Source organism: Dreissena polymorpha, chromosome 15 (assembly GCF_020536995.1).
Source record: "Dreissena polymorpha isolate Duluth1 chromosome 15, UMN_Dpol_1.0, whole genome shotgun sequence".
Taxonomy (NCBI): Eukaryota; Metazoa; Mollusca; class Bivalvia; order Myida; family Dreissenidae; genus Dreissena; species Dreissena polymorpha.
Genome location: NC_068369.1, coordinates 48,676,500 through 48,703,069, shown reverse-complemented (window position 1 = coordinate 48,703,069; position 26,570 = coordinate 48,676,500). Strand labels below are relative to the sequence as shown.

Genomic DNA, 26,570 nt, shown 5'->3' with positions numbered 1-26,570 from the left:
TATCATTGACTCAAATATTCTAACCGAGTTTCATGATGATCGGACAATAAATGTGGCCTCTAGAGTGTTAACAAGGTTTTACAATAGCCATATAAGGAAAAATTATAGCGCCCCCTTGCGGTCATGTTTTTCAACCAACCGTAACCATTTACAAACTTGTCCAAGATATCATTGACATAAATATTCAAACCGAGTTTCATGATGATTGGAGAATAAATGTGGCCTCTTGAGTGTTAACAAGGTTTTACTAAAGCCATATAAGGAAAAAATACAGCGCCCCCTTGCGGCCATCTTTGTCAACCAACCCAAACCATTTTCAAACTGGTCCAAGATATACTTGGCACAAATCTTTTTATAAAATTTCATAAAGATCGGACAATACATTTGGCTTCTAGAGTGTAAACAAGGAAAATGTTAACGCTGCACGACACACAACGCACAATCGACGACAGACAACAGGCAATCACAATAGCTCCCATTGTGCTGAGGTGAGCTAAAAACAACAGCAAATATTTGCATGATGTTAACTATCATGTAAAATATATCACCTATGCACTGATGACATATGTTTGGACACTACAAAGAGTATATCAACCAAATGTTAGGGTCATCATACATGTTTTGTTAATTGTCTTAATATTAAAATGCCTTGAACAAACTCATGCAAATATTTTACCTATGTTAGTTTGACTTGTACATTAACTCTAAGGACCAGAGCTACAGATAAGCTGCGTATTTGCGTAAATACGCAATAAAAAATAGGTGGATACCCAAATTTTTTTTTTAATCTGTGCGTACCGGTACGCAAAACAAATCGCCAATACCCAATTCGAGCTGCCTTCTATGCGTAATGAAAAATCCCGTTTTGTTTTGGCCGTCTTGAATCGAGTCTTAATCGACAAGCGCTTGTTTTTATCTGGTAACGTATCATTCTATACATAGATGGTGATGTCACTACGTTATTATCACAGACCGGTGTGGCACAATGGGTAACGTATTTACCGATCGTTTAGATGATCACAATTGCGAGTCAAACAAAATGGCGTCTCTAGACAGACGAAAAGTTTCGCAAAAAAAATACAAAAACATTTAGATTCCTTTGTCGTGGTAAATCAATCTAAATATAAAACAATTGAAAAGGGCATAGTTGATGACTATAATGAATTTTGTTTGGGTCATTTTCGGTCAAAATACACTATATTATACTACCACAATACCGTTCCAAACCCCTATGATGGGATGTGTTGGGTTTCTAAAACAAAAGTACTGGCCCATATTATTGGAACAAAAACAAGTAGAAACACATTCGATGAGTGGGTTGAGAAATTCCCTTGTCTTCAGATTGTTGAATCTGATAGCAGAAAGATGGAACAACCTATACTGCGATTGAATACATAACAGTGACTTTATGTAGGTACGGTTTTGAGAAGCTAAATTCACGTTTTATTGCAAATACCCAATTCACTTGTTTGTTTTGGTACAAATACCCAGTTATTTTTCTATATGAGCGGGCATCATACTTTTGGATACCCAATCACGTTTTCCATTACCCAATTCATTCTTATTTTGAAGGGTATTACCCAATTACCCCAAAAAGCTTATCTGTAGCTCTGCTAAGAACACAGGGGTTGCATGAAGCACAATAGTGATTTTTTGCAGCATCTTAATTTAAACATATATGATAAGTACTGACCTAAACATACAACAGCTAATGATCTGCCTTACAGCAACATTTATATTTATGATTTCAAGTTATTTAAATCTTCCTCATATAAATTATAATGCTGGATCAGTTGTTTTATGCCCATACTTAAAGGTTTAAGGGTTCAAGTATTGCATCCAAACATTTGATATTTGTTGATTTTGTTTTTTTACACACATGCAAATAACACTGTTACATTCGCGTCATATGAAAATTGGTCTTATGGCATATGCGGCCTGTGTAGCTAAAGCCCAGCCTGCGCACTTGCTTAGTCTGGTCAGAGGCAACGCTTTCCGCTATAAAAAAGCATGCAAGGTTTCGTGGAATCTCCTGATTATTGTCCTAGGTATGCAGTAACATGTTTACAAATACCGGTATGTAACAGTCAGTACCGAGTATGGTTGAGTGGTTTAGGCTATATAATTTCCAATGGACAAAGGTTTGAGCACAGCTGGGAAGAAATGCTTTTCTCTCCAAAATTTCATTATAAACGATCTCTACAGTTCCATGGTTAAAACCAAGCAATTTAAGGCATCCATTGACACACTTCAAAAAATGCCCCAAAAAGTGAACAAATCCCTTTAATATTTCAATTGGCTTCTTAGTTACACTTTTCATACAGAAATCTTTTATAAACATTCAAAATACAATTGTATCGTTTTATAAATATCAAATAGGAATAAACCTATGTATTATACCCCACATTTGTATGTGTCTGGCTAACTGGTAATTATAACTGATCATACTCAAGTCTGAAGTTATAATTATTGTGTAGACTTATTATTACTGACTTAGTAAGGTATTTGCGCAAAACAATGGTATTATGCTTTGCATATACAATTTAATCTGTAAACAAGAGCTGTCACCATAGGATGACATATGCCCCCTATTAACGCTTTGATAGAAGATATGAGCATTTTTCGAAACCTAAACGCAGATTTTGAAACCTAAAAGCGGTCCCTAAGTTAAATGTCAACGTCAAAGGGGTGAAAATGTTTGTGCATATGGAAAAGCCTTGTCCATATATACATGCATACCAAATATGAAGGTTATATCTCAAGGGACATAGAAGATATGAGCATTTTTCAAAACCTAAACGCAGATTTTGAAACCTTAATGCGGACCCTAAGTTCAAGGTCAAGGTCACAGGGGTGAAAATTTGTATGCGTTAATGGAAAGGCCTTGTCCATATACACATGCAAACCAAATATGAAGGTTATACATGTATCTCAAGGGACATAGAAGTTATGAGCATTTTTCCAAACCTAAACGCAGATTTCGAAACCTAAACGCGGACCTTAAGTTCAAGGTCAAGGTTACAGGGGTGAATATTTGTGTGCGTATGGAAAGGCCTTGTCCATATACACATGCATACCAAATATGAAGGTTATATCTCAATGGACATAGAAGTTATGAGCATTTTTTGAAACGTAAATGCAGATTTCGAAACCTAAACGCGGACCCTAAGTTTAAGATCAAGGTCACAGGGGTCAAAATTTGTGTGCATATGGAAAGGCCCTGTCCATATACACATGCATACCAAATATGAAGGTTATATCTCAACGGACATAGAAGTTATGAGCATTTTTCGAAACCTAAACGCAGATTTCGAAACCTAAACGCGGACCCTAAGTTCAAGGTCAAGGTCACAGGGGTGAACATTTTTGTGCGTATGGAAAGGCCTTGTCCATATACACATGCATACCAAATATGAAGGTTATATCTCAAGGGACATAGAAGTTATGAGCATTTTCCGCAACCTAAACGCAGATCTCGAAACCTAAACGCGGACCCTAAGGTCAAGGTCACGGGGGTCAAAATTTTTGTGCATATGCATGCCAAATATGAAGGTTACATCTGAAGCAACATAGAAGTTATGAGAATTTAATAATTTATGAGAAACCTAAACACAAAGTGTGACGGAAGGACAGACGGACAGACAGACAGACGGACGGTCCGATCACTATATGCCCTCCTTCTGGGGCATAAAAACACCAGTGCTTAACTGGGATTCCAAGATCCTGTTGGCATTGTTTGATATATCTGCGTGTAAAATGATATTTTAAGACTAAAATGATATTTTAAGTTAAATATAAAGTGAGAATTGTATTTTAAGCGCTAGAAAAGCCTTGCCTCCATTGCTAAGCCTCATCATGTCACTGTTATAATACTCACCTTAAATTTTATTTTTATACATTATATATAATATATATATATATATCGCCATGAATTTTCGGAACTATGTATGGTTCTATCCTCTAATACTTGATGAGGATGAAATATTCCTTAATTTACAACTTAAAATTCAATCATAGTGATGTATAATATTACAGACGCGTTAGCCTCAGGTAGGGGAACAGAGTTAAAAACTATCATACCAAGATATGCTGTCAATACAAGTTGATCCGAGATACAACAATACCTTTACAGGGAAACATATCAGATTTCATGTCAATTAGTAATTGTATCACCACCCGCACAATTAAAACTGAAAGCATACTCTTTACAACGTCCTTTACCGGACGGTTCGAGTCTCATAACAAATTAAAAATATTGGGCGCCAATGCCCATAATGGAAGATTCCTAGCCTGTCTGCCCTCAGCAGCCGACATTTTTCAGCATTTTACAATGGAAGCTAATTTTTTAATAGACACCGGCCTGAACCTGTGTCTATATAAACTTTCTACGAATACCATGAATCAATTGCATTTTGTTTTCAGATTTTCCTGATTGTTTAGTTATGATTGATTATTTATTTGTATGTGTTTTAAGTCAAATACAAATCGTAAAAACAATATATCAATCCTTATCTGTTGACCTGCTTTACATGTACATGTTTGTGTTATTTTCTATCTGTTGCATTACGGAATGAGTTTTGTAAAACAGACCGTACTTTCATGTACTTAATTGACATTGAAGATATGTTTTTTTGGATATTTATTGTGACTTCATAATTATTGTATTGCTTGATTCATAAGTATTTGAACAAAGAGAATAATTTTTGTTTTCATATATGTTTTAAATCTAAACCAAAACTAGTCAACATCCCTCTTTCAACCGTGTTTACCAATTTTCAAGTTACTGATACAATAGTATGAAACTGATTGTTATAAAACAAGTGAACATAAAAATGTGTTTTAATTGCAAAACACATAAAATGGATATTAGTTATTTTATGCCGCATTGAAAAGACTGATCTCAAATTTTAATTTTAAAATGTCACCCACTTAATTTCAGAATTATTTAAATTATTTCTTAATAGACCTGTAAAAGATAAGCTGTGGGACAAAGTTTTTTGTTATATATCTGTAGAAGATTGCTGAAATTATGAATAAATATTACAAAGGAAGAATACATTTTAGGAACCCAGACATGTGATACATTGCAATTATTTAAAAAAAACTTCACACTGACATTCCACTTACTTCAATTTCATACTGCATACCATATCTAAGCAATTGACTTCAAAACCGCATAAATTAACATTATTCATATAATAATACATTAATCTGTATTCACAAAGAAATTAAGAACTGAAACAGAGCAGGATGTGCTGAATCAAATGTCAGATTATTCATTATAATCTGCACGTTTAGAGGGGTAACAAAATACCTGACTTCCTTCATGTCATACATGTACTTGTAACAGATATTTACAATTCTGTTTACAATGTAGATAATTAATCAACATACAAAATTCAGTTAACTGAAAGATTGTCCAAGTTAATGAAGTAGTCATGAATTTCAAAACAGGTTATTGCAAAAAAAAAATCAAAGCGCTGAAAGCACTTAAGTTGTTCGCTATTGCATAATTAAGAAGCAATTCATTTTTCAAAATTAATTGCAAGTTTGAAATGAACACATGCCATTCAAATTTATAAAGAGAGTGTCATAACGCACAGGTTGAGCTTTGTGTGCACTTTTTATCATCCTATTTATTTCATAGAGATAACAAAATAACAACAACATGGCCCTTTTTGGACGTTCTGAAAGCATAGAAAGTATGATGAAAATGGTAATCAGAACTGAATATAAAGACAATTTGTAATCACCATCATATTAAATGAATATTGTTGGAATATCAAATACCTATCTCACTAAGATTATAATTTCATGATGACAATTCCCTGTACAAAACTTTTGATTTTTTACACCATATACAAATTCAAAATATACATTATAAGATCATTGATGAAAATAAATAAAAAATATATCTGCGAGCAATACTTTTTACTCAAGAATTAGGTAGTCATCAAGACAGCCCTGTTGACCCGTACATTGATGTTTATGCATTATTTGTTACCCGAGCAGTTCACACGGTGTCAACAACTCTGACCTAAACATAGGTATAGAGCACTAATGCGTTTTTTCGTTGTAGCTGTTTTACTCAGCTTTTTATCTTAATGACTTTTACATAAAGCCAGCAGACACGCATTAATATTTTCGAATGTTTTCATAGGCTGATTTGAGATACAACCTCTGAACTTTGGCCATATCACTGTGTCTGTGCTCAGCGCAAAGGATGTAGCACTGTTCAGTGTAAGGAATTCCGGACTACTCTCTGTATGTTCAAACGACACAAATTGTGACCCAGTTACAATTACGCGTTAATATCCATCTCGCAGAATTTCAAATTTGCTTTCAAGATGAGAAAACAATCATTACCGAAATAGTTTAGTGTCACGATAAGAGGAAAGTCGTTTAATTATCCAACCACAATGTTTGCCGTACTTGGTAAGCACGTCTGGAAATCGTTCCTGAAAGCCTGAATAGGCTGCCCTTATTTACAAGTTTGCTATTTACAATTCGCAATGAGATTTTTAATGACCCTCGTTCATGTGAAAATATGTCTTATTCCATATGCGCCCATCATATATAAAGCCCACTCAGCCTGCGCATCTCTCAGTCTGGTCAGGAGATATATAATGAGACCATAACATATTGAGTGATTTTATAGCGAACAGCATAATCCTCTGACCAGACTGTGCAAATGCACATGTTGGGTTTAAGAAACGCTGGCCGAAACGCATAAGACCCATTTTCACATGACGCGGCTATGAAAGTGTGATTTAAATGTGTGGAAAGAAAACTGCGTTTAAATCAAATATTAACATACAATATATTTCGATAGTGAAGAAATAACTCATAATAAGGCATGTGAGGACACAAATAATGTGCACTCCCGTAGTATAGTTTTTATCTACTTACACTAATGTGTTGTTTGACAATACTAACACACATTTCAGGCGGTGAATATGCAACTTACAAGTGAAAAAAAACACAATAGTTAAACTTTTGTTTTCATTTTATTTATTTATTTAGACATTTAAGTAAATTTCAAAATTTATTTAAGTCAGCGTTTACGCCAACTACATTTTTAGAAGATATTTCTTAAAAAGATATTTCTTGTTATATTTTTAAAAGATATTTCTTGTTATATTTAGTTGTTTTCGGTTTTAGCGATTATAAAGCATTTTTGAGGCTGTCAACAGTGTGCCTGTAGTAATTGGTGAACTCATGTCCAACATTTTATAAATTGAGAACTGTGAATACAAACAAGCTTAACCTTCTACTATTGCGTTTTTAGCACCCGTAGATCGCAGCTATCTGTTGAAAACAAAAGAACGTTTCCCAGAAATCCCGCTGTAGAAGCATGAACACGGTTACGAAACAGATCATTTGTGTTATATTAATTGTTTGTTATATTTGGTTTTATGTTGTCTATCGTACCCCTGAAGTTATTATTAAACTCATGTTCAACGTTTTATAAATTGAAAATATAAACAAGCGTAACCTTATACTATTGCGTTGTTTTCCCAATTCTATTAATAACCTCAGATTATGAATGACCTGTACTACGTCATAAAGACGCAGCAGAAAGTGGACTATTTTAATCATTCATAAACAATCTCTTACGCGACACGTATAATAAAATCATTGTTTATTGATTCTTTTGTATATAAGCTCCGTTCGAAACTATTACATTTAACATGATATTCATATAATGTTTCCATTTGTGAATGAATATAGTTGGAGAACTCAAACCTCTTGCATAAATTATACAACTCTTTCTCGCGCAGAAACGGCATGTGTGGTGGGTAGAAGGCTCTCCGTAGATAAGCCGAACCGACTTGAAATTTTGAGTAACAACATTAGCTGGTCGCTACGCGACCAACTAATTACTCCAAAGAAACTTTAAAAATGTTCAATGAGAGTTTTGTTCTAACTAATAAATTGTTTATAAATATGTAGTTTACAAGCCAAAAAATCCAAAGTATTCTAGACATATGATTGTACTTAGAATTTATTTAATATTGAATTATTGATTCAAAGTGAAACACAAACGCTTTTATATCAGCTAATAATTATCAGGGCTCGCACTGTCGTTCGCCATTTGAGCCATTTATAATTAAGAATTTGGCTCAAGAAAAATTTGATTTGCGAAAATGCTAAAATCTCGTAAAATTGCATTGAAAACATCCGCCATTTAAATCCAGACTGGTTTTCTATATTTTTCTCTTTGTTTCAATGAAAGTATTCGCAATTTTAACAAACAAAAACGAGTCTGCAACAGAACATGAGATATCGCTTGACCTTATTGTTATTGAAGCGCACGTGGTAGCTGGCCAATCAACATTGAGTTCGCTAACACATAATATTGGGTCATTCATGCGCAGACACTGTATTCTTGAAATACACAGTTGATATTGTCGTCTGCCAACAAAATAGCGGCTGATGGCAAACATCGTATTTAAAGATAAACAATTGAAAAGAAGAGTAACAATAAATAAATTATTTCTAAGCTGATCACTTTCTATCGACTATCGATCTGAACGAAAGAATGATAGATAATAAAATAAATAGATCCATGTCGATGATGTTACGCCTTTCTGCCGATTATCGTTTGAAATTAAAAGTTGATAATTAAGTTGTTTTTTACTCACAAACTATGCTATTGTAAAGCAATACGTCAACCAAATTGTATATCAATTGCGTATTTGCTAGGTTACTGGTTTTCATTTTCTGCAATCAAACGATGTGCACATTTTATTTCAATTGTCAAACGCGTACAGTTTTTCGGACTGTCGTTTTCGGATACATTATTTTTCGTCGATAATAATTTATTTTTGAAGCTCCTTATAGAAGAAATAGAATGACGAATACACATGTGGTGATACGGACAATGTGGTTTATAATATTTTGAATTGTATTCTCCTGAAATTGCAATTGGAAAGACTACAAAAAAAGAACAATTAGTTAGGGATCTGGGTGGGTGGAGGGCTCTGCCCTTTATTCCTGTTGGGTTCCTACGGCTGCAGTTCCAAGACCCATGGCCTAATTTTCAGGATTTCAAATTTGGGACAATCGACACCACTATTAAATGTAACATGTTTAAAATAACTAATAAAATAAATGTGTACTCTGACAAGTACCATAATCATTATTTTTATATTGAAAACTGCATGTCATATTATGATATGTGAAAATGCCCTTGTTGTCATTAAAAAAAATATAAACAAATTGATAGTATATATTATTTTAAAACCAGTTTTCGCGCGCTGAAAAACCAAAACAGATTGGCTCAAAGAAATTTTGGGCCAGCGCTAGCCCTGATTATAAACCCAGAACAGATTCTTGCACCAGTTCCAGGCTGTCAAGTGACCTTTTTTCAAAAAGTAGGAAAAAATAGGAACTACTTTTGCAAGAAAAGTAGGAAAAAAGTAGGAAAAAGTAGGAACTTTTCCCTCATAAGTAGAAATACATAATACTAATTTTTTAGACACAGGTCCAGGAAACATAGCTTGAAACAGAGCAGGAGTGCCATCACATGTTCTGTATAGATACCCACTTGAAGCTACCTTAAGGGCCCAGAAGATTTCAGCCTTTTGTATCTGTTCCTTGTGTGATGGTTGCACTTGCATACAGATAGATTTATCCCCACCACCCTGAGAGCTGCTTGGCTTTGGGGCACTTCCACGCTTTTGTGAATAATCATGCATGTATTTCATGTTTTCCTTGTGTTTTTATCCATTTGCATGACTTATCAGTTGATTAGCACCAGAATTACAACAAGATGGACTTCATTTAGACAGTAAAATATCTTGCAAACTCATTGCTGGTATCTCTCTTGCACCATGATCCAAGTGTTTGTCCAACTTCTCCATCCATGAAGGGTTAAACTTTGTTTTCCCACTAGGCATTTTAGCACTTATAGTGTATCTATGATAATTAAGTTTCAAGCAAAGCTACCCTGATAAAGAAGTATAATAAGATGCTGTTCATTTTGGTGTCTCATCAAATAATTAAGTGGTTTGAGGTCTTCTGTGTATGGATATAAAAATGGTAATATATTGTGCATGTTATATCCTTAAGCAGAAGACCAAATTTATTTAGTGATACACCAACTTGTTGTACAAGATTAATACTAGTATATAAAGCAGTGTCAATGCTCTGCTACAGCTACATTGTGAAACCTTTAAATTGACAATAGGGTGCAGTTATAATAACTTAAGTTACATTCAAAATGACTGGTCATTGCAGAGCAGATTATGCAACTGGAGATAGGACCTTATCACCTGACATCTTTTATGACATCATTGATTGGGCAATGAAACAGTTGCACTACATTGTTTATTCCAGTTTCAAATAATGGTTTTTACATTATTGATTACTTCGCCGGAGTGTAATAATGCCGTTAAATAATTTTAATACTACGCTGTAACACCTTGAAGTTACCTCACTAGCTATGGCATCATTAGACAAGAATTGTGTTTGTCAGAAACACAATGCCCACTATTGCGCCGCTTTGAAATAAAATTTCAATATATCATTTGGCAGGTTTAGAAAATATCTCCCTTTAAAAGCTTATTACTTCCCTTGGATTGTACTTTTTTACTTTTGACCTTGAAGGATGACCTTCACCTTTCACCACTCAAAATGTTCAGCTCCATGATATACACATGCATGCCAAATATCAAGTTGCTATCTTCAATATTGCAAAAGTTATGGCCCATATTAAAGTTTTCGGACAGACACACAGACAGACAGACAGACAGACAGACAAACGGACTGACAGTACAACTGCTATATGAAATTTTATGAAAAAGAAAAAAAAAACTGCTATATGCCACCCTACCGGGAGCATAAAAATGTATCGGGACATTTAGGCTTTGTGCATTTATCTTTAATTACTAAACATGATGTACTTATGATATCAATAGAACATCATATCTGTTGTCATGTAATACAAAATTTATTACATTATATTTGTAAATGATGAAAACTCAGCAAAGCATCAGTTTTATCTTTTTCCAATAACTTGTGTAATAAATTCCATATTTCATAACCACTCATACAATACATGGTATCTCTATATCTCTACATTCCAAACAGCAATATCATGTAAATATGCATAAGGTTTGGTCAAATTGTTGTCAATAGAGACAAAATAAAACTGGAATAAACAATGGGTGCCCTCAGCTCTTGCATCACTGGGAACTGTGTAAGGTATGTGAAGTCTGCAGTGTACAACTGCTAAGGAAGTAAACAAGGCACTATTGTTACTTAAAAAAAATGTCAATATTTTCAAAAGTTACATAAGAAATAAATATTTATGCTTCCTGAAGAGGTGCTAGAAGACAGTCAGCATGGGTTAATTGTCAGGTCTCATCTAGATGAATGCACATTACCAGGGATACAGTCATGCCATTGATTCATTCTTCCTGCAAGTTTACTAAATAAACTCTTTAAAAAAATATTCTCAATTGAAAATGAAAAAGTAGGAATTAAGTAAGAAGATTTGGTAAAAAAATAGGAAAAAGTAGGATTCTGATGAAAAAGTAGGAAATAGTAGGAAAAAGTAGGAAAAAGTATGACCGTTTGACAGCCTGAGTTACACTGTATCATTTTCATAATTTAGTTCCTTCAATATTGCAACAATTATTGTACTGTATCTGATTGCACGCAAAGTGCCGTGTACAGTTCATATTCTTTTACAACGACCAATTAACAGCGTCATCTATATTTAGATTTTATGCAACATGTACAAGTCATTTTCTGGAAATTCAGGACTCGGCCTAGGTTCAAACTTGAGTGAGAAGTGACTTCTCCCTAAGCTGAAATTAGGGAGAAGTGAGTCCAAATTAGGGAGAAGTGGTTTTTGTTTGACGTTTAATAAAATCTTAACTTGTTTTAAACACCTGACATTACACCAAGCCTAACATATTCAATGACATACAAATACTATTTTCAAAGTCAATAAATCCTTACATATTAAGTCACATAAATCAATTCATACAAATAAAACCTGTAATTTCCATGTGCATCATAAAAATCAACAGTACTTTAAAATTGTCATGCCAATCCAACACCCTATTTACATTACAATGTGCATGATAATTACATATTGTAGAGCTTGCGTCAAATTAGAAATCTAATTTTACTACACTGCTAATTTAATTAACAGGCAAAATGCCCGCCGTACCAATGTCTTCTGTCACATACAGGCTTTAATAAACCTACCACACTTAAATTGGTCCCTACGAGTATATTCATCCACGAAAAAATTATGGCCAATTACTTTAACTAATGATGACAAGCAGACTAGCAGGTGTAATCCTCATGGATATTTAGCATTTCAAGCATAAATAAATTTTCTATCGAAACACACTTCCGAATTGTAATGTTAACGTGATGTAAAAAAAACGTTCGTGCTTCAAATAAACCATGTTCATGTATATTGTGTTGACCCATGGTCCTGATTAAAAGCGCGCGAGACATGTACAAATGTTACGTTATCCGCATGGAAAGCGAGGGTGTATTGAATTGTGTGCACTATGTCGATACCGACGCATTTATTCGCATTCGTTACAGACCAACGTGTCTTGTTTAATAAGAACCAATTTGCACATATTAGCTTGAATGTTAAATTATTTTTTTTGAGCTCGAGTGTTTTGATTCAATTGATCACTATATTTTGAAAAATATTTTTGATTTGTATGCATTTACTTACATATTACAATAAGAGGAATATAAAATAAACGTTAACATATGGATTTATCAAATTATGGAAATTAGCAATATGCATGGGTTACTATCGATGTTAATGTACTGCTTAACTACGCCTGCAAGGCGGTGTACTAATTGCGCTTGTAGAACCGAGAACTATCAAAACTGTCTGCAAAATGACACTCGTTTTCATCTTTTTATCTAAGCCTTTATTGTTTGGAGTGTATGCCGATGTATATTTGAAGATGGAAAAGTTGGAAAAAAACGGCAATGCTGTAAAAAAAGAAGGCGAAGTTGACTTCTCCTTCGTGTTATTTAAGGGCGACATCGTTATGTCACGGGCGAAGTTATCGCCCACGTTGCCCTCATGGCCGAGCCCTGGAAATTGGGAGAAAGTAAGTGATTTTTCGAAAATAAACCAACGTCTTTTTTCCATTTAATTTGTCATAATTATTAATATTTTGTGTTGTCTGTGTATGTTTGTTTGGTTCTCATTTGTTTTTAGCAAATCTTATGAAAATTAATATTGTAATGGTTAATGTTTAAAGCAAGTCCCGTTTCCGAGATCATATACGAGAATTACTTCGACATGTTAACTGACGTATACAATTATTGTTTTGACAGACGACACGTGTTTATCAAAAGTTTGTGTTTTTGTAATACACAGGATATTGGATTATCTCTGCTTGATTGAGCAATAATCAAAGACGCAGTCGGCGGTTTTCAGTTGGCCTTTTTTACTGACCAACATAATAATTAATAGTGCACGTGCTTATCTAATATTTAGGGATAAAACACACGGGATTCTAGACACTTTGTGCTTGTTTGGGCCGTAAAACGCAATCCCGGTGGCTTTTTTCAGTAGCACACGTGTCCAGAAACTAACGAGTTCGGGTAATAAAGCACAGAGATTATGATCTGAAAACTGCATGGAGCCTGAAATGAAACAAAATGCCGACAAATCAAAAGATTAACAGCCTAATGTTTCAGTATTTATTGTCTGTTAATAAAACACTGAATACAATTATGTTTTACTTGAAACAAGAAATATCTTTAAAAAGGATATACGGCGTTGATTGTGGTTGCAGTTAATGAAAGGTTAAGACTTCAATGAATGAGATCAAAGATAGAGAATGTCTTTTTCTGTGCAGTTCTTAGCTGCAGCAAACGCAGTACGGGATGATACGCGGAGTTTTCGCGGCTTATTTTACATTATTACATATTGCTGGTCATAAACGTATAGATACAAAACAGAAAACCAAAAGAAGAATGGAAGTGAAATTAAAACATATGAGTCAACCGGCCACACGCGAAGTATCCGTACATATTTTAAATATTTATATGCGCGTTCTTCGAACAAACCTGTTTTAGTGGTTTGTCTGGCGTTGCTATTTGATTCGATTATTAACAGTATCGAGAATCATTGCGCTCATGCTTAATTCATTAGTCAATATGATGGCATAATTCTTGTTAAATTAATTAAAAATAATATTTATCATGGTATTGTTGTAAAACACATTAAGAATCTATTATTGACATACCATATGATATCGCTGGATATCTTCATTTAACATCTGTCTGGTCTAAAGAAAATTCCAGTTCACCTAGTTCACGCTATAGTGTCTTTATTATGTAACGGTTATTTTCCTGGCCGCGAACTCCAATCAGCACATAGGGTAGAGATGCAGCGATGACCTGTATGTAAACTCTGACATTCACACACAGTGGCCGCAAATTGACCCGATATACCTCGCGCGTTGAAATGCAATGCATTAAAGTGAGTCTTCGCTTCCACTGCTCTCTATACTTTAACATGTTAACATGTTGACAGGAATATGGAAGTAAGTACTAAATATGAGAACATTGCCTTAAAGTGCAAACGTTCTCGCGCTGAAAATAAAAGGTGGACGCACAAACTGTATTGATGTCGAGATTGAGTGTAAAACTGTTCTATCTATTAAGCCTTTTCATTAGATATAAAATTGTTTCATGCTGAACACGCAGTAAAACAGTGTTACAAAGACGCGGACATGTTTCCAATGTTCTGGTCGTATTCTCAAATCAGCCAATGCAGTCAATGAAGTGTATTCATCTGTACTTGGCCGCGGGAAGTTTTATTTGAATTCTATTGGACGCTAACAAAGGTCAGGCTAAGGTGAAAAGCTGGCGTATACAGCTAACGCCGAAAAAGTGTGGCTTTGACTTGTTCATTCAACATCATGCGTTGTTTAGAATACAAACTTAAAATTTATATGGTTGGAAGGAGAATTTATTTCTCTACAATATTTACATTGACACAAATGATGTGAAATGCAAGGAACTAAGTGAAAATTAAGCCTAAACAAGACAGGTGTAACAGTTGAGAAATTTTCCAATATTTTCCAATTAACCCTATTGAGATGGTGTAGTCAGGCTTATCAGCTGTATATGGAGTCACTGTTATCAGAACAGCAGGACTGGTATTGGCCTGGGGTGGCAAATCAGATACATGTAAGGGGTCTATCAGGGAAAGGGTTAAACCAAATTAAATGTGCGCTTTTTATAGTCAGTTCCTATAAAAAGCGCACATTTTGCTCGCTAAAAGCACATTTTTAACCCACAGAAAAGCGCACATTTAACACACATGTGCGCTTTTATGTGGGTTATAACTGCGCTTAAAGTGAGTTAAATGTGCGCTTTTTAAATAAAAAGCGCACATTTAACTCGCGAAAAGCGCACATTTAACCCACTTAAAAGCGCACATTTTACACACATGTGCGCTTTTATGTAGGTTATAACTGCGCTTAAAGTGAGTTAAATGTGTGCTTTTTAAATAAAAAAGCACACATTTAACTAGTGAAAAGCGCACATTTAACCCACTTAAAAGCGCACATTTTACACACGTAAATTGCAGTCAAAAACGCACTTATAAAAAGCGCACGTTTAACGCACATAAAAGCACACATTTAACACACATGTGCGCTTTTATGTGGGTTATAACTGCGCTTAAAGTGAGTTAAATGTGCGCTTTAAAAATAAAAAAACGCACATTTAACTCGCAAAAAGCGCACATTTAACCCACTTAAAGCGCACATTTTACACACATAAATGGCAGTCAAAAACGCACTTAAAAAAAGCGCACGTTTAACGCACATAAAAGCGCACATTTACCCACAAAAAGCGCACAGTTTCTTGTTTGTTTGTTTTTGTTAAAAACTCACTTGGTAAAAAAAAGCGCACAAAAAACGCAGTGCAAATACCGCCACGTTTAACACACGCAAAACGTACTTAAAACGTACATTTCACACACTTTTTTGAGAAGGGTTGTATAATAATAATTCTCCATTAAAGTCATTCACTGTAAAATCAAATGTATTCAGAATTATTATAGCATTTAATAGTGTCGTTTACTTCGCTTTTTAAAATGATTGGCAGTGGGTGTTTTCATTCAAAATTGGGTCTGGTACTATTCCCCATTTCCAATGGAAAAAAGTGTATATTTTTCCCAAATAGGAGCCACAATTCCAAATGGAAGGTGTTTTTTCAAATCTCAATGTTTCGTTCAACTCCCATCCATATCAGTTTATCCTTAGTAAATATAATACTGAAAACACTTATATTCTCAATTTTAAAGCATTTTTAAGCAAAACAACAACACTAATTTCCCAATGTTATTGAAAACATCGCAAATTTTCCCAAACCAAAGGGAACTTGCCCCATTCCCGACATGGAAAAAAAAACAACACTGCAGTTTGCCTTATGGTTGCTTCAACACAACTCTTACCAACCAAAGGATCATTCCTGTGACAGGGCACGACTTAATTATTTCTGTTTATTATTTGAACATAATAGTGAGCGGCTTTTATTCCTATTATCACAATAATAATCTTTCTTGCAAAGATGTGCTGTCTAAAATGGCAATTTGATTTTTTTTATCTAATACATGATACCAGCAAAAGATATTAATCCCAACTGTAATCATATTTTTATTAATACATATAATTCTATCCATTCATCAAAAAAACACTCAAGTCACAACTTATTATTTCAAAAGCAAAATCCGGCCAATATTGAAATTACATGTGCTCAAGTATTTATAAAAAATCGCTTTCACCATTTTTTGGAAGTACATGATGTATAAGTTGAGCTTAAAGTTATGTTATTTTGAAAACAATTAATGCATAAATCATGTATCTTGATTATTACAGTAATGACTAAAGAAATAAATGTGTCAGATACCTGTGAATTTTTACAACACAATCAGAGCAGCACAGCTGACTGTGGTCATGGCAAAACTGTGACAGTTTTTTATCCACATGCTCGTCACACTTCCAAAGAAAATCCTCCAACTCCTTTGAAAGAAAATTCCCCTCCTCCTTCGAAAGAAAATCATCCTCTTTATTTGAAAGAAAATCTCCCTCCTCCTTCGAAAGAAAATCATCCTCTGTATTTGAAAGAAAATCTCCCTCCTCCTTCGAAAGAAAATCATCCTCTGTATTTGAAAGAAAATCTCCCTCCTCCTTCGAAAGAAAATCATCCTCTGTATTTGAAAGAAAATCTCCTCCCTTATGTAAAAGAGAAGCATCCTCCTTTGAAACTGGCCATTTCTTAATATCTCCCCTTCCACATGTTCGATGTTTCATAAACAATTTTTTATGAGGTTTGATACATTTTTTACAAAAAAACCTTGAGCATTCCTCACAATAAATGACCGCCAAATTCTGAAGATTATGTTCCTCACAAGATGTGCAACAAAAGTGTCCAACCGTCGACGAACGTTCAGCAAAAGTAGAAGAATTACCTACGCCCATTTTATTATTCTGTGTTTCAAGTAAAACCTATTTGTTTAAATAGTTTAAGTATTTTTCTTTTAAACAAGTCCACAAAATACTGGCATTTAGCTACCTTTAAAAGTTGTTCAGCTCAAGAAGTTTACATGAAAACTAAAACACAGGTGCATTCAAATACAAATAAAGTTCAAGCTCAATATCCTTTAAGGTTTACATTCACTTAACAAACAGTAACTATGTAAAACACCGCATGACTTTGACAGTAAGAGTAAACCAAATTGTTAGACCACACTTAATTATGCAAGTAAATTGAACGCTGTGTAGAAGTAAATTGGAAGTATATCTCACTGGTTTAAGTAAACCATGTATTTAATTGTTCAATCAGTCAGTATTACAAATGTAATTGATGAAAATAGTTTTTATAGTGGTCTAATGAGTAAAATAGAACAAATAATATCATTTTATAAAATATTCATACATACAATCAAATTGTCTCATTGATTGATTAAAAAATTTCCCATTACATTTTGTTCTTTAAGAATTTTTCACATTTTCCCTCATCTCAAAATAAAATAAGAAATCGATGTCACTGAATTAGATTATATGAGTAAACAGGGCCTGATAAATTTAACACTACAATGAGTTTTCAATACATTATTCGAGCTCATTGTTTAGTTTGCCCTAGTGTTAAACATCTAACAAAAATGTTCATAGCTATGATTTCAAAAGTGTTATTTTGACATAGTGATCTAGCTTAAATGTCTCAAATATTTTTAAGCTTATTTTAAGAGTACCTGGCTCAAGTCATGTTTTTCATTGATTCATAAAGTACCGTATTTTACCACGTAAATCGCCCCCATGTAGAGCGCTCATGCAATTTTTTCAAGACAAAATGGAGAAAAAAAGATTTCAAGACCAAAAAATCTGAAAATCTTAAAATGGCCACCATTTATATATTGCACAATCATTTGATCCAAGTTTTTCAAGCGCTGTTTTTGTTTTGAAGAAGCGAGCGTTTAAACGATCAGGAGCATGGGTTGCATAGCACTATATTTGAAACTACTTTTAAGATTATTCTCTCGAGAAAAGTGGGGCTGTTGTCATCATCGTGATGGTATGAAAATAGTCTATACTGGTTTTCCGTCGATGTCTGATGCATCAAAACCTATAACACATATCTCTCGATGAAAGCTGTCAATACCGAAGTGCAAAAAGATCCCTTTCACACCTACCTTAATCAGCGAAACACAACTCCTTCACACAGAACTTTATCTGCTTTCATTTTATGTCGAAAACAGCCCAAAAAACTGCAGTCAATGAAGAAGTGTGAAAGCACAAACAAAGACAATTTTTCAAATTTTAAGTTTTGTCCAAACTATTACTACCCCGTTCATACCTACCCTAACCCGCTATTTGTTTTATATAAACCTTCAGTCTATAACATTTTAGGGTGTAGTTTTCTGCGATAACAAAAAATGGCGACTATTATGAAGATGTGCGATTACAAATGGATTTTTCAAAATTTAGCAACCAGGAAAGCGTTGTATCAAGTGTAACACGCACCAATTTTTATTTGAAATTTGGAGGCAAAAAACTTTACGCTATACGTGGTAAAATTTGGTAATATTTTTAAGTCAAAGTAATGTACTGAAATTGTACAAAAAAGTATAATGGTGTTTATTTTATATAGAAGTTTCATTTTAAAATGATTAAAATGATTTTAAAAGATTAAAATTATTTAACAGTGAATAGTTTGCACATTTTGTTGTAATATGAAAAATATAAACATTAAGCTCATCCAGTTGGAACAGGCTTCAGAATATTTTTAGAAATGAGGCCCTATAGTGCTAAACCCTTCATTGCCCAATTTTAATTGAATTATTACTTTCTTTGGCTGGGCACTTTTGATTTCAAAAAAATAAAATCATATATCATATGAGCAACATTATTCTGACAGGTTAACTCATCGTCAATGATCTATAGTCAATACTTTTGACTAACACTAAAATGTTGTCTATGTTATGTCTATTGTTTGGTTTGACACATTAGTAATACATTGAATTTAGGTATCTTGTGAAAAATATGAGCCATATACTGTTTCCAAGTTTAAACCCTTTGTCAATAACTATTGTTCCATGTCACGTGCCTGCAGGTTTCCCTACAAATCATAAATACTTACAATGTTAAAGGGATCTTTTCATGTTTTGGTAAATTGACAAAATTGAAAAAAAGTTGTTTCAGATTCGCAAAGTTTCGTTTTAGTTATGATATTTGTGAGAAAACAGTAATACTGAACATTTACCATGGTCTAATATAGCCATTTTATTATGCCACGACAGCGCATTTACATTGGAGACGCTGACATGATATTTTAAAGTGTTATCGGATACCCATCCGATAACAGTTTTAAGCTCGGCCCATCAATATCCGTTTTAAAACTCCGCCCATATTTGGTTTACTCAATGATTTTTTTTAGCGTTCCATGTTTTAGCCCCGCCCATTCTGAGAACTACTTTTTTGTAGGCGTGGTATGTCGCTTCTTTGATTTAAATGGAAACAAACAGCGATTCATATTTTATTCAGAATTTAGAACATTAATAAACAATAAGTTTTTGTTTTTTTTAAACAAAACTAACACTTTATTAAGTATATATCTATAGGGAAATATAAATTAAATGAGCATTAATCGATGGAAAAAAATTAAACAAATACAAATGTGCACTGCTACCATTCATTGGCTGCAGATGAACACAATTTAAAACAGTAATGATAAACATTTAAAACGTAACACAAATATACTTAACACGTTTTAAATTAAATATGACAGATTTGATCAGTTAAAGAAGAATTTATGACAAATATTCACTAAACATCTCGTCCAAGATTATATATAAAAAAATTAACTAATTCTTTACAAATGCTTTCCTTTTTTGTGTCATTCTTAAAAAAAGCAAGGCAAACAGGTGAATAGCATACACAATGAATTAACATTGACAAAGTAAAATAATTAATACTTGATTGAGATGCTTTGCTTATGCCTGCCATGCCTAATAATACATGACAATTTCAATTTTTAAGTGTCTGAAATCAAACTTTCACAAAAAAATGATTCTATCTCCACAATCAAACAGGAAATTTGTGTGGTCAACCTGAAAATAAAATAAAGATTCCTTTAGAAAAAAAAAACATCATCAAACATTCATTGCATGACTGCTTTAACCCTTTCAGTGCTGGAACCGAATTTTGAAGGCCTTTGCAAACAGTTTGGATCCAGATGAGACGCCACAAAACGTGGCGTCTCATCTGGATCCAAACTGTTTGCTATTCTGATAGTAATCTTTGAAAAAAATGAAGAAAATGCTTATTTTACAAATCCAGCAGACGACATTTTAGCAGACGACAAATTTCCCAGCATGCAAAGGGTTAAAAATCCAGATATATAATTTGTATTAAAATTGAAACTTTATAAATATAGTGACATATAGATTTATAACATGTTCAGATAAAACAATAACATAAATACTCTCAAAAATAATTTGTCGACAAAAAAAAAAGTATTACCTTTCCGACAAATTAATTAGATGGGTTGATGTGAAGCTGTGCCGGGATGCAGTTTGGGGGGGGGGAATATCTCGAGTTGGTTGAGAGGCAGAGAAAGACTTGGACAAGTGCAACTGACGAGGGTAGAACTGTGTCGCCAAGAATTTTGGTAGATATCATCACCCATGGAATGTGTGGTCGCAACTTTCTGCCATTAAAAGAAAAACATTTCATATTATAATAAAATAAAACAAATCCAACAGATGATTAACATTTCAAAATAGAGTGTTTTAATAACATTTTTATGGCACAACTTGAACAAATTACAACTTTAATAGACACAATATTATTAATACAAAATGACAAAAATAATTAAGAATTTCTTTTAACTTGAAATATTTTTATTATGGACTCGGGGCTTTTTTTGCTTATTAAGGGAATAGGTGTTTGTTTTCCTAATTTGAGAAATTTGCAACTCAAATTTTCACAATTTAAAGAAGTTTGGGACTCAAATTTTCACAATTTAAAAAAAGTTTGCAACTCATTTTTTCACAATGTTGATCTTTGGGCGACACAATTATGAACAGTTTTCGACACATGTTTCCAAAAAAGTTGCACAGCGCGCAACTCATTTGTTCACAGTTTTCAACAGTGAATTTTTTTATGAACAGTGCGTGACTCAATTTGTTCACAATTTTGAACACTGTGCAACTCATTTTTTTAAATTGTGAACAGTGCGCGACTCATTTTTCCACCATGTTGAATAAACAGTGCGCGACTCCTTTTGTTTCCAAATTTTGAACAGTGCGCGACTCATTTATACAAATATTGAACAATGCGCAACTCATGTGTTTTCACAATTTAAAGAGTTTGTGACTTATTTTTTTGTAATTTTGAATGAACAGTGCCCCACAAAATTGTCCCCCATTTTTGAACAGTGCGCAAATGATTGTTCCAAATTTTGTACAGCGCGTGACATGATTTTTTCACAATTTTGAACAGTGCGCAACTCATTTTTCCACAATTTTGAATGAACAGTGCATGACTTATTTTTTTGCAAAAATTTCAACAGTGAGCAACTCATTTTACAAATTTTGTACAGCGCGTGACTCATTTTTTCAAAATTTTATTTATGAAAAGTGTGCGACTCATTTTTCCACAATTTTGAAATCATAATGAACAGTGGGCAACTAATGTTTCCCACAATTTGAACAGTGCGCGACTCATTTTTTCAAATTTTGGTACAGTGCGTGTCTCATTTTTTTCACAATTTCGAACAGTGCGCAACTCATTTTTCCACAATTTTGAATAAACAGTTCGCGACAGTAGAACAACTGGCACTGATCATTGGTTCATCAGCATGAGAATGGGTGTAAAAAAATGGCTCAAATAATGAAACATGTGTGTTTAAGCATGCATACATAACAATGAAACTTACCAACCACTCGGCCAGGAAACATAGGTGCAGAAGCTGCGGGATTCAGCATGCTCTCCCACTGATATTATGCAGATCAGTGGTCAAACTGGCAGTCAACTTATGTTGGGATTTCCCAATTGTGAACCTCAGCAATTTCCAAACACAATCATGTTCATTTATTGTCACTCAAACAGCAATTAATCCATCATGTCACCCTGACAGTCTCAAAACACAATGCAAAACCAAAGCATTTTCGTTTCGTCTAACACACAGCTGGTAACGTCGCTGAATATTACACAAAAGCAGCTTCATTATGAAGTTCCAGCAACTCGAAATACACGTTCCCCACCCACTTTGACTACGCACGTGAAGGCCTGTTTTTTGGATAAAACTGTGAACATCTCACAACTAAACGTATATAACGGGGATGGACAAGTTGAAAAATAAATCACTCTTATCACTTCCAAATTGCGCACTGCGTTAAAATCCCGTTCCATTTGATTATTGTATTTATTGTTTGAAATTTTCACTCTACACATTCGCTTTGAAAATAGCGAAAATAGCGGTTGGTGTGTAATCTTGGAAGTACATGTCGAATGTGTTATTGTAAAAAATATTGGTATTGTGTTTTTAGTGCAGAAATTGTTCTTTTATGTTTCGATTTCTCGCTTCAGTTTTTGGATTATGTGCGTTTAATTTTGATTGATTGTTGCTTACTTTCGAACTATTTTTATGTGTAAATATATATGCATAGACGCTAGCGATTGTAATCAGGTTGCTACTAATTTGCATATTTATCAATGAATTTAGGAGTTGTTTGTTTTTGTTTGTTTTGTGAATATTTTCTTATTTACTTTAAAATGTGGCATAATGAATAGAATATATGGTTGGTGACTTTTGATATCATGTGATATAAGACTCGTCCGATATGGCGTGTGAAAAGGCTCGGCAAGCCTCGCCTTTTCCTACGCCATATCAGACTCGTCTTATATCACATGATATCAAAAGTCACCAACCATATATTCTCCATATATGCATCTTTTGACGAATTAAAAACCTGAAAATTATAAAGCGTTGCAACGCAAAACGATTGAATAATTTGGAGAAATCAGTTGTTGTCGTTTAATTTTGTGAATCTACAAAGATTGCTTATATAAAGTATAATATACACCTCTTATCTACACTTGACAAGATGGCTGAGCCGTCTATTTGGTTTTTACTACAGGACTCCAGGGGTCATTAGTTCGAGCCCTTTTACGGGCTACTTTTTTTCCATATTTTAAATTTTATTCTAGATTTTTTACTGGAGCTTTTTAGATCCAATGTTTACATTTAGCAATATAAAGCATTTAATGACAAACATCAAAACATGCCAAAATCTGTGAAAAGGCCCCTTTAATGCATTTCATGAAAATGCAATTTAATCAATTTGAAAAGAAATGATTCAAACAATATTTAAACTTATAAATGGATAAGAATACAAAATCAACTCCAGATTGCATACTGCACTTTTCTTAATATAGGTCATCACTACCAGTACATTACTCATGTGTTTTCAGTGTCGTCACATGATCTTTCTTATTCGATGCTATTCCCCTTGTAAAAGTGCATGCTTTTAATCTTACTGTGATTTCTTTACAGTGAATCTAGACTGACATTTTTTATCAAAGGATCTCAATTTTTACTATACAATTTTCTTATGGTTTGAAATGACTGGACAGAGGGATGGACAGACTGATAAGCGGACTGATAAACTGACGCACGGACTATGTAAAAACTATATCACTCTACCTTTAGCATTTAAACAAGTATAGCCTGTTACCTGAGTAGGAAAGCCAATTTGCAAAATCAGAAATACAACAAAAAACAGCAAGTTCAACATATATTGTGCTTTTGAATGTAAAATGCATGTTTTTGACAGTGTTTAGCTGTTTTTTGTAACACATTGTGATATATTTGAATTGTAAAATGCTTGCATCAAAATTGTGAGATGGCTGACCCAGGCCACAATCAAAAGAAGTAAAAAAAGCCCTACAACATTTTCACGGTTTGATTGCAGAATAACTCCATGATTTATTGCAGTGTAACCACATGATTTATCGCAAAACACCCTTTAATTTTATACTCTGTCTTCAGTAAATAGGTTGTGGTGGTGGTAGAATAATAATTAATTAAAGCAAAGATAAAAAAAAAATATGTAAATTGCAGTTGAATTTTAAACTTGTTAAAATTTACTTAAGACCACAATTTAGACCATAACGTTTGCTCAAGACATTTTTATAAGGCAAAAGGGAAATTATTGCTTGTATCGAGATATGAAAACCATTGAAATAAATGCTAACAATTTTATATGCAGTAATATGCACATACTATACTGTCATAGATGGTCTAGGAGAAAACATAGCACATTGATATATTTTATGTTTTTTTTTATATCCGACATTAAAATTATTTGCAATTTAGTATCTGGTGGAGCTTGTTTAAAATTGCATAATAAGAGTACCAATTGAATCTTCTAAAAACAAACCTCTTTAACCAATTATGAGTAATAATAAAAATACGTTTTCAAGTAAATAGTAACATTGATTAAAGCATTGTTTAGTTGTGTGTGTCTTTCAGTTTCAGTTTAAAATTTGTCATTATTAATAGACTTGCCAGCCTAAAATCTTGCTTGTTACCAAGTAACACTGATTGTTATAAACTAGTGGTTGAAGTGTGCATTCTCGACTCTGTATTGAACCACTAAAGAACAATGTACAATACATCCTTCTCTAATCTGAATGTTTAAACATCAAAAGTGCTTTTAGAAGAAGCCATAACACAATTTCCAACAAAAGGCTTTTTAATCATAGATTGAACAATAACAAGCATTAATGTTGGTAAATAAATGTTGGTCTTCAGACTGAAATCTGCAAACGAAATTAAAAATGCCTACACACAAAACAAGAGAAACAAGAATATCAGTGAAACTGATGGATGCTCGCCGATGATGCGCTTTGTCAATCTTTGTGTTAATAACCACCTAAAAAATCTATTATTGGCCTCGGTGACCTTGACCTTGACCACAGTGACCTCAAACCTCACCAAAAGGTAGAGGTCCATGCAAGGTACAAACATGTACGTACATGCCAAATATGAAAAAGATCGGTAAAGTATTAAAGGTGCTATGAGAAACTGTAACAAAAGTGTGATGGACAAATCTATTATTAGCCTCAGTGACCTTGATCTTGACCCCAGTGACCTCAAACCCCAACAAAATGTAGAGGTCCATGCAAGGTACCTACATGCCAAATATGAAAGAGATCGGTAAAGAATTGAAGGTGCTATGAGAAACTGTAACAAAAGTGTGACGGAAGGAAGGAAGTAAGGAACTACAAACTGGCAACTATATGATCCCCGAAGTATTTCGGGAAGCGTAAAAATGTGGGAAAAAAAGTTATTAAGAAAAATAATCCATATTGTGATTATACAATACTCTTGATATTTATGTGTTGCTTCCAGCCCAATACTAAACAGAACTAGATATGTCACCGACACTGATCCCCCATGACACATGTTTGGACATCGGCAGATTTAATCTTTGTTTGTACCGGGGTGATAGTTGGGTTTTCTAAACTCGTGCTTTTCCGGGATAGATCTATTGATTAAACATGGAATGCCTCCCTTTTTGATCACTTACACATGATCTTTTTTAGGGTGTTAAATTTGCAAAGCATTTAAAGAAAGTCGAGTTAAAAACATATTTTTTTATAATTATATTTTCTGGATTATAAACTAGAAAAGCCGCAAAAACACTGATGCCCCCATAGTGCATATTTGGACACCAACCATTTCCACTATTATATTCTACAAATGGCAAAAAACACAAAGTTCAATAACTGAGGAAAAAATGGGTGGCTCTCAAATTCCATTATTTACGATCATTTACACATATTTGTTATCAAACTATGGAAGTTGGGGCAATATTCACATAGCAGTAAAAGAGGAAATAATAACAATTTTTGGAAATATGTCTTCTTTAGTGGAAAAACAGACAAAGGGTCATAATTCTAGCAACACTCCACGCATCAAAATTCCTTTATTTAAGATCATTAACACAGTAGACCTCTCATCAGTGCTTAATCGGCTCAGAAGGG

The 26,570-nt window shown here is 33.7% G+C and overlaps 1 protein-coding gene across 3 annotated transcripts in view; it reads right to left on the bottom strand.

Annotated features, from left to right (window-relative positions):
* LOC127860876 (uncharacterized) overlaps positions 1-17,805 on the bottom strand; it is a 183,560-nt gene extending 165,755 nt beyond the window's left edge. For 2 of the 3 annotated variants that reach the window (XM_052399179.1, XM_052399178.1), the window contains exon 1: positions 16,927-17,804. In XM_052399179.1, coding sequence (XP_052255139.1) covers positions 16,927-17,498 — 572 coding nt within the window. In that variant the 5' untranslated portion in view covers positions 17,499-17,804. Of the gene's footprint in view, positions 1-16,926 lie in introns of all 3 variants that reach the window. The other variant, XM_052399181.1, reaches the window with a different exon arrangement.
* Positions 17,806-26,570: the final 8,765 nt, after the last annotated feature.